The sequence below is a fragment of the Pleurodeles waltl genome, chromosome 4_1 (genome assembly GCF_031143425.1).
Source record: "Pleurodeles waltl isolate 20211129_DDA chromosome 4_1, aPleWal1.hap1.20221129, whole genome shotgun sequence".
In the NCBI taxonomy this organism is placed as follows: domain Eukaryota; kingdom Metazoa; phylum Chordata; class Amphibia; order Caudata; family Salamandridae; genus Pleurodeles; species Pleurodeles waltl.
The window spans coordinates 297,512,160-297,521,662 of NC_090442.1; the positions used below are offsets into that span (position 1 = coordinate 297,512,160).

The following is a 9,503-nucleotide window of genomic DNA, read 5'->3' on the forward strand; positions in this document are numbered from 1 at the left end:
CCAGTAACTGACAATTGTATTAGGCATTTCAATCTAGGTTACGTGGTTCTGAAGTCTCCAACCGAACCACAAGACCACATTTTCCCCAAAATAACACAGGCATGGAATCACTAATGACAATCCACCCTCTTTAAGATTCAGTGAGTCACAAGATAACCTTTTGGAGTCCGCAAATCGAAGCCTGCAAAGGGTGGATCTGCTATGTACAGACTCAAGCAAATCAATGCAAGAGATGAGAGGATGTTTTAAGTGTCTGTAGAGCATGTTTTCACACCTGTCTTTGGGGAACTGACACTGCACTTGCTATTACCCAAGCAAAGTGTTTCTCTGGTGGATGTTGTCTCCTATCCACAAGTACTTTTTCACAACCATTCTCGTCAAAGACATACCCTCAGAGCTCTCATGATACACCTCTAGCCTGCCTCACATTATACACTAGTGTGCTACTACTGATATGCCCTCGGGACTCTAATAAAGTATCTCTATCCTGAATCATATTATACACCAGTATTGTACTACAGACACACCGTCAGGCCTCTCATGATGCACGGAGAGCCTGACTCACATCATACACCAGTGTGGTATTACAGACACACCCACGGACCTCTTATAAAGCACAGCTAGTCTAAATCACATTATACACTACTGGGAAATTACAGACCCACCTTCAGAGCTCTCATGATGTACCTCTGTCCTTAACGCCATTATACGCAAGTGTGATATTACAGACCCACCTTCAGAGCTCTCATGATGTACCTCTGTCCTTAACGCCATTATACGCAAGTGTGGTATTACAGACCCACCCTCAGAGCTCTCATGCACCGCTATCCTGATTTGCTGTATGCTCTGGCATCCTAATACTGAAACGGCCATAGAATGCTCAGAAAGTACACCTACAACGATATATACTTCACATTGGCATAATCCTAAAAATGTATTTGTCTTCACGCGTTTCACCGTTCTACTGGGGTCAGTGCATCTGCCTCAGAAAACGGTGTAACCCACGGGTTCAAATCCAAGAGCAGCACCACGAACTAAGCAATAGGAACACGTTATGGACGGCCTCCATGTATATCGCTCTAGTGGTTTACATGAGTCTGTCCTCTGAACGAACGGATGAGCTAGAGAAACCACTGAACATTGTGACAGCATTAAGGAAAAGTTAACCAGTGAGACACAGTGGTTAAACATGATAAGCTGATATGAAGCTCAGAGAAATCGGTGCGTGCTGCTGAGATCTGTCTTTATGTTGAAGATCACACGCTTAAAGCTGAACAAGATGCTGAGCTCAGAGCTGCTATGGAAATCCCTGCACACTGTGCAGGCTGTAGGACACAAGCTCCAAACGCAGTTTAGCAGATTAATGCACAAAATGTGGGTTAATCCTAGAGGTGGGCGAGCCAACAAATTAACAGAGAGAGTTGAGCGAGTAGTCTGGCTTGGCTCTCCGAGCCTGCGCACGAGCCGAGCCCTGCAAATAGTTGACATGTAAACCATGCAAAGACATGATGCAAAAATTGTGACAGTCTCTTCAAAAGGTATATTTCTTTACTACGTGGAAGCGTTCACCTTGTGCAACAGATTATATCACAACAATAAGAGGTAAGTATTAAAAGTATTATATTTTACACATGAAATTAAAAACATTACTGCTCCCACCCTGAAGTCAATGTGAATTATGAGAAAATCCAGCTGTCATAAAAACTCTAACTGTGGGTAAGATTTTTGTTATAGCTAAATTAACGTTATAGTATATTACATACACACCACATAAAACGTAAGAGTGTTTTTGTACACCCCACCTCCTGAACTCAGCTATTTGGAGGTGCTCTCATATAAGTAGCTTTGTGAAATAAAATATTTGCCTAGTTGCATAGTTTGGTCAAGTGAGGAAACCAGGACAAATCCCAGATTTACTTGTTTAACATTATGCAATTTAGCCAGCTCATGGGTATATCTTTCTCTCAATTTTAACACCAAAAGGCTAATGCTTGTTGGGGTTGAGACTGTGAGAGCATGCGCTAGAGCATGCGTCTTGCTTGCGAGACACTATTGTGTACAAGAAGGGCTTGGAGTATGCTCACCAGGGGTCTCAGATTTGTCGGGTCCGTCCCGGTTTTCCACTGGCTGTCACAGCAGATTTCGGGGAATTTAGCTCATGTCCCGGTTTTTAAAGAGGGTTGCCTGAAAACTGTGGGAGGTGATTTTTTTTGGTTTTCCAAAGATGAGATAGTTAGCAGGTTTTATCAGAAAGCAATTTAATTAACAGGCATTACACTGGCTTTAAAAATTTAATTTTGATTATGTTCTTAGTGTCCCTTCTGTAATTCTGTGCTGATGAGCGCTGTCATTCTGTGCACTCGTTTGAAATAAAATTGTAGTCCTTCTTCTTTTTTTGGGTGAAATGTCCCGGTTTTTGGCCTTAAAATTCTGGTCACCCTAGCTTAGAGCCCCCCCTCATTGCTTACCATTTGTGCGCTTAAGCGTCTACCTTATTTGCAGTCTCCTTAATTCGTCAATGTTGGCTGAACGTCACTTCTGAGTGTTTCTGTGGGGCAAGGACCAAGCACAGATTTAATCAGTGCCTGTCCGCTGCCCCGATGTGATTAGGGTACTAGTTCTTCCCCCATCCCACTCTCACCTCTTGCAGCTCCCTCCATAGCACTTGCACTTTTTAGGTCGAGCCAGCAAGCGCTCTTGCCTGTTGTAATCTATCTGTGGGCTTTTAACCATGTCCACCGCACGCCCATCACTATCATTCGTTTATGGGCTTGCCATTCAAAAATCCTTTAGTATCATTGGTAAATGCTTTACGTTTGTCCCTCCTTGGGGCAGATTTGTTACTGCCTTGGCCATCGACCCTGTTACATGGATAAATGCACAATTGCTGACATGTTTGACTGCGAGCGAACTTCTTTTTCCTTTTGTGTCTCTCCTTTGCGCTCATGGCGGCCGTGGTGCTTTGAATTGACTTGCTTATGTTAATTGTTTTAATTTTCATTTTTAATTTATGTGGCAAGAAAAGTCCAGTTAGGAATTTACAACGCTAATAGCTCTAACTCGAGCAAACGGGAGACCCATAGCATTCCAAATGCTTGTTTTTCTTGTTTGGTCTCTTCTCTCTTACTGGTTTCGGATTCCTCCGAACACCCCTGCGAACACTGGGTAGGGCAAACAAACTCATTGCGTATTATCTCTCCCCCTTTTTCACACACACAAGTTGTTCGGCCATAGCTGTTTTGTTCCATATTTTAGATTTATTTAGGAACTATGAGACTCGCGGTACACAAAGAATCCCTACTTTCTCAAGAGTTCACAATGCATGCACACAAACACACTTACGCACACTGGGCCTCAAGATGAATATTTATTTAGCCAGTATAATTTCTTTAAACAAGGTTTTTATGCAGTTTGTTCAGTGATTGTAAGATACAATGGGCCTGATTCTAACTTTGGAGGACGGTGTTAAACCGTCCCAAAAGTGGCGGATATACCACCTACCGTATTACGAGTCCATTATATCCTATGGAACTCGTAATACGGTAGGTGGTATATCCGCCACTTTTGGGACGGTTTAACACCGTCCTCCAAAGTTAGAATCAGGCCCAATATGTGCTGAAGAACAGCTCAGTGTGCACAATGTGTTGTGCTTAAATTGGATACATGCAAAAGAGCTGGTGCTGTATGCAATGCCAGTTTTGGTGCAATAACATCACTAGCACCTTGAGATAAAGGGACTAGTGTTCGCCTCACAGCACGCATACCAGTTTCAGCAGAGGTGGGAGATGGGCGAGGCCTTGAAACCTGTGCTTGTGCGCAGAGCCCCACCCACCCCACATGCACTGTGGTTATCACCCTCGCCAGTGGTATTGATTCACCCAGGATTAGTGGAAATGTCAGAGCTCGTGTCTCGTCCTCGTTGTCTTCACAGCATTCACTTCTTGTTCCTGCTGCTGTCATGATCCCTGCAGGACGAGTAATAAAGAATGTGGCGGGGTAGCAAAGGACAAGCCAGGTGTAGCAGTATATATCCCTAATTGGGTTCTAAGTTTCCCACACATGTGCTACCATATGGGAAAGATGACTGTGGGAGGTGCTATGCAGCTCCACCTCACAGCTCCTGAAAACAAGATACTGTCAGGATGCAAATATTTGTTTTAATAAATGTACAATGCACCCGATCTCTAATCCTGTGTGTTGCAGACACGGAAACCTGGAATTCCATCAGATAACCAGTGTATTAGCACCACTCTATCAATTCATGGATGCAGAGAAGCAGCACATCGACCCTTTTGGTGGGCGGGGAATTCAATTTGGGCGTGGACATCGAAACATGCAATTACTGTGAAACTCTCAGTCCTGCCTCACACTATAAATAACAAGTATTGGCAAAGCCAATAGGTCTCACCTATGAGAGCTATTGGCTTTGGTAATGATTTGTAGCCATGCTGTGCAGCAACACAGATGCTTTGCAGTGTGGCTAAAACTAGTTTTAAAAAGTGTTATGATGCAGTAAGGGCTAATGTGTTTTTTTTTATTTAAAAAAGTGCACCAATAGATGCATCGTAGTACTTTTTCTTAGTAATATTTTCAGTCATGCTGCAATATAGCACGATCACAAATAATTGCCAAAGTCGGTAATGCACATGCTGTACAGCAGAAACAAAAAGGCAATAGCACAGCCAATAGTTTCAAAGGTGAGACTTATTAGCTTTGCCAATGCTTGTTGTTCATTGTGGGGGCATGATGACAGATCATGAGTGGCAGGCAGAAACCACATGGAGGCTCGGCCTCGCATTGGGCTCGTGGATCAAAGAGGACCTCGAGCTGAGTGGGCGACACCTCTAGTTAAACCTGACGTTCACAAGCTCCGATTCAAGTGAGACCTGTAGTGATAAGGAGTCTTCTGAATAAACTATTCATGTAGTCAACTTGTGACTGTCTTTCGCGCCCATGAGAGAGGTCACGTATTCAAGCGCAGGCTTCAGACACTTGTGTGCAAAGTACAGCTCAGGGAGTTGAGTGACTGCTTCAGTCATGCGCGCTCAAGTGTGTGTGTATAACTCTTCAGACAAAGGCTACTCGTGAACGTAAAATGTCTCGGTGGGATAATGCGCCTGCTGCAGAGTAACACGTATTACAGCAATCTGCTAGTAACTTGCGGACTACTCGTCTGAATGCCAGAAGTACCACACCCAACATTTTAACCTCGGAAAGTGAACAGAATAAGTTCGACGGCACTGAGTAACATTTCTTGCTGTTATAAACTAAGCTTTTATTGTCATAGAAAACAAATTAGTACTACAATTTCTTACCCAAAAGTGCCTATTTGTTTCGAATCGTGGTGTAACATGCCATGCATATTTAACCTGTTCCTCTACTCATATATGCCCCACCAGACTCAAAACAACTCTCAAATATGTCTTTAAGCGTTAGATCTTAAAAAGAGTGGCAGTGGTTAAAGGGGAACAGATTATAAAGCGCAACTGGATTGGATTGTTCAGAATTGACTAAGATAACGAAAACATGAGCAAACGGATGTGAAAATCAGTACTCTGCGTTCTCAAGACTGACCCTCGGAATGCATGACCATTACACTTAAAAAAATACTCGGAACCAAGAGATTTATTTATAATAAATCACTCCCATTAGAAGAATATACGAATTAGCGGCAAACGAAAAGCTGCTACAAAATAAACAAATTAACCCATCTTCTTCACTCAGGAGAGAACGCTAGAGGGCGCCATGTACATAACCCTGTAGGTTTCCTGGATGCAGTCCGTTCGATTGTGTGGGACACCGCTGGAGCTGTCCAGGGCTGTCCTGAAGCCCGCGATCAGGAGGAGTGTAACGCAGGTCCCTGCAGCCCCTGCGACGCAGAGAGCAAGCCCTGCCCTTCAGGGGTTCTCTTCCACCCCGAGGCTAATGAGTAAGATATGCGAGAATCAGGGGGCCCTTATCACACTGTAGAGGGTTGATGAGACCCTTTCGGGCTACGCTACTGTCTCGGACTCACTGTGTGCGGGAGCTACTTTGGGGAGGAGAAATATGTTATCTCTAGATCACTGAGATACATAGGCTCTGTGCTCCTCTTAAAGACCCCGAATACCAGGCACAGGTGGCAACTGCTGCCAGAGTCGAACTGGCCTATAGGGCTAGTATCTAGCAGTGCCAGAAGGGCTGTTCTGAGAGATCAGAATAAGAGCCAGTTTTGGGTGTTTGTCTGTTTTATTGTCTAGTGGATCGGCTTTTTTTTACTGCTAATTTCCCCATTACCACAAATATTGCATGCAGCAGTCTCCAATACATAGCTGAAAAAAAGCCACACTGCGCGGCTTTACAAGTTCACCTTTGCTTAAAACATGCCCCACGCCCAACCCTCTCACCTCAAATATTCTGCTCCCCCCCCCCCCCCGGAAAATGCCCTCCAATGTGTGACATACCTCCATCGGTTGATGCCCACATTGGAGGAGCCCGCAAACCAGGGGTCCAGGATGTAGACACAGCGCACGGTGTCGGCTCCCTGGATGCTGTCCCGCAGCGCGGGGTTGTCGTGCAGTCGCAGCCCCTTGCGGAACCAGTGCACCGCGTTGACCCCCATAGTGAGGGAGCAGCAGGGGCTCTGCGCGTCGAAGGTCCTTCCCGTGTCCTGCAGCTCCTGGCACTGCCGAGCCCTCTCAGCCCCTCTGCCCGCCGCGCCGGTGGTCGGGCAAGCAGCAGCTCACGGCTGTTGGGATGCGGTGATGGGCGGTAGGGGGCTCGCCCTCGGCGCAGAGGTGATGGAGGGAGGGGGTTGGGGGCATGGGGCACCTGGGGCGTGGTGGTATCGGGCAGCGAGAGGGTAGGGGTAGTACTAGAGATGGGCAGTGGTGCTATCGGTCGGCGAAGCTGGCTGGCAACAGGTACAGGGAGCTCTGGTGGTCGCTAGCCGTCCCTGTACAGGTGGGCAAAAGATGCTGATCTGCTGCGGGGCTGGCAGTGCGTGGGCAGCGGTGATTACCAGTGCACGCGGGCAGGGGTTTCAAATTGGCAGGGAAGCTGGCTGGAGATTAGCATCAGATATTCACAGCCGCGAGAGTTGCCAACCATACAGGCAGGGAGGCTGGTTGCAAAGAGGCAGCGGAAAAGCCTGGGGATCGCCAACGGTGTCTACCAGCTTGGGCGGGGGGGACTCCTGTTCAGCGAGGGCTGGCGCTGGCAGCAGGGCAGTCCCACCGGGAGAGCGCGCGTGCCGGGGTGGACGCGGGATCTTGCATGTGACGCCGCGCTCCTTCCCTCAGGTCAGCCTGGGCTGTTATGTAAAGCATAACACTGGGTCCCAACAGCAGGGACCGCTGACGTCCGCCTGTACGTGCTTCCCCAGGCTGCTCTTTGGTGCGCATGCGCCAGTTCTGGCACGGCGGAGCGCTCACGCGCTTCCCCTCGTGTGCTCCTGTTATGGTCACACACCGGTGTTCCGTGAAGTGGGCGGTGGCTGGTATAAGAGGTTTGCCGCGCACCACCTCCCGGAGAAGTGTCTGGAGCCGCCAGAGCTAGCAGGCTCCACGCACTGAGCAGGCGTAACCTCGGCGTTTTCTGATTTGTTCTTTTCCCAGGAGATGCTCCCCAAAGACAAGGGTGCTCAATGTAGGATCCATGAAGGTGTGTAGGTATCACTGGTGCAACATGTACAGAGGCGCCGGAGCACGGGACTAAGTCGCCACTGTCATGGTCGGACTGACCTAGTGGAGGTGTGCAGGGCCGGCATTAGGGCAGTGCGATCTGTGCGGCCGCACCGGGTGCTGACCTGGATTTGGGGGGGGGGGGGGGGTGGGGGCGGGAAGGGGGTGAGCGCTGTGTTTAGCTATAACTTAGGAAAGTTGCGATTTAAAAACACCTCCTGCGAACCTCTTTGTGCGTCCAGCCTTTAGGAAACAATGTATGTGCAAGAGGGGCTACAGAGAGATGAGGGACACTTTTGCCGGTGGTAGTGAGGGAGCCTGAGGTGGTCATGGGATGTGTGTGGAGATGGGCACCAAAAAAGACTGCTGCACCTGGCGCCACTAGCGCTGAAGCTGGCTCTGGGCGGGTGGCACATTTATTTTCGTGCCCGGGGGAATTTATTCCCCAGCCCAGACACCTGGACTGTGTTTATACAAACTATAGGCCAAATGGTATCGGATTGCCATGTTGAATGAATAAATGATTGGGTATTTATAAAGCACAGCTGTCACTCTAAAAGGAGCATCCTGGCGCTGTAGAAAGACACAGGAGAAATGCAGCGGCAATTCCAACCATAGGGCGATAGGGATTACAGTACCAGGGAGTAGCAAACTGTTTCTGGGCTTCCAAAGATCCAGGTTTTAAGTTGCTTCGGTAAAATATCTTCCGAGGTTTTGAAACGCAGGTGATTCCATGCCTTTGCCCCAAGGACTGAACAAGTCTTTCCTCTTTTTGACTTAAGTCTAAATTTTGGGACCTTGATGAGGTTGGCTGAAGAACACCTAAGTGGACGAGAGGTAGTGTGGTTCGTAACTCTTTCAGTGAGATAACTCCCAAATTTCTGTAGGCTTTGAACATGAAAGAGAGAATGTTGAACAAGACTCTTTTATGAATTGGCAGGCAGCGCAGGACTTTCATAGCCGTAGATGTCGATGACCGCCGGGGCAGATTCAGGACTAGTCTAGCTACTGCATGTTAGACTGTCTGTAATTATTGAATAGTTCGCTTGGTGGACCCTGCATATAGACTATTACAATAACCCAGTCTCGAACGAGATGTTTGCATTAGTACTAATGCTTAGGGTTATCTAGGGTGAACAGATGACTCCATGTCACTGGGAAGCTAGTTTTCCAGCCCTGGGATTTAATTGAACAGACTAGTGCATTGTAACTAGAAGAGGACTGGTTTGATTATGTTAAGTCAATTGCTCCTAAACTCACCTAAAAGTAATTCCAGAGGAAAGGAAAACCCTGAAGTGGAAAACTGGTATCCTGGTGACATAGAGCCATATTGTGACCACCCCCTTATCTCCTTTAGTTCGCTTCCAGACCCCTTAGAGTTTTGCTTGATTTAATTGCCCGATAAGCCCTCCCATCATGGATAACTAGAGTTCTCGCTAAGAGATAAAGCTTGATTACGTGTGCTTCGCTGTGGGTGTGCTAAATATAGCATCTTATAAAGCCCATCCCAGAGATGTTGGGAATTTATCAGGTGCAATAATTATCACTGGTTCTGAGTTTTGCCCTGAAAATTGTGCTTACCACACCATAATCTGCATGTCCTAGTACTTTTGCAGCATTTTTTACCCTCCAAATTCCAGCACTTTTGGCCTGGCAAAAGTTAACATGGAGGGCTGACTTAACCGCAACTGGTAATCATCAACCTGGAATCCCTGTAAAAACAGCTGTTCAATTCAGGGATTGTAATCTATTGGAGCACTAATGATAAACCATTAGAGTGCATAGTTGGTGTCAGACACTAGGATAAAGCATTTTTAAAATACTTTGTTTTTCAATGCGACA

At 47.0% G+C, this 9,503-nt stretch overlaps 1 protein-coding gene across 1 annotated transcript in view; it reads right to left on the bottom strand.

The window, feature by feature from the left end:
• CRY1 (cryptochrome circadian regulator 1) overlaps positions 1-7,300 on the bottom strand; it is a 184,367-nt gene extending 177,067 nt beyond the window's left edge. The window contains exon 1 of the mRNA XM_069228379.1: positions 6,444-7,300. Coding sequence (XP_069084480.1) covers positions 6,444-6,601 — 158 coding nt within the window. The 5' untranslated portion in view covers positions 6,602-7,300. The remainder of the gene's footprint in view (positions 1-6,443) is intronic.
• Positions 7,301-9,503: the final 2,203 nt, after the last annotated feature.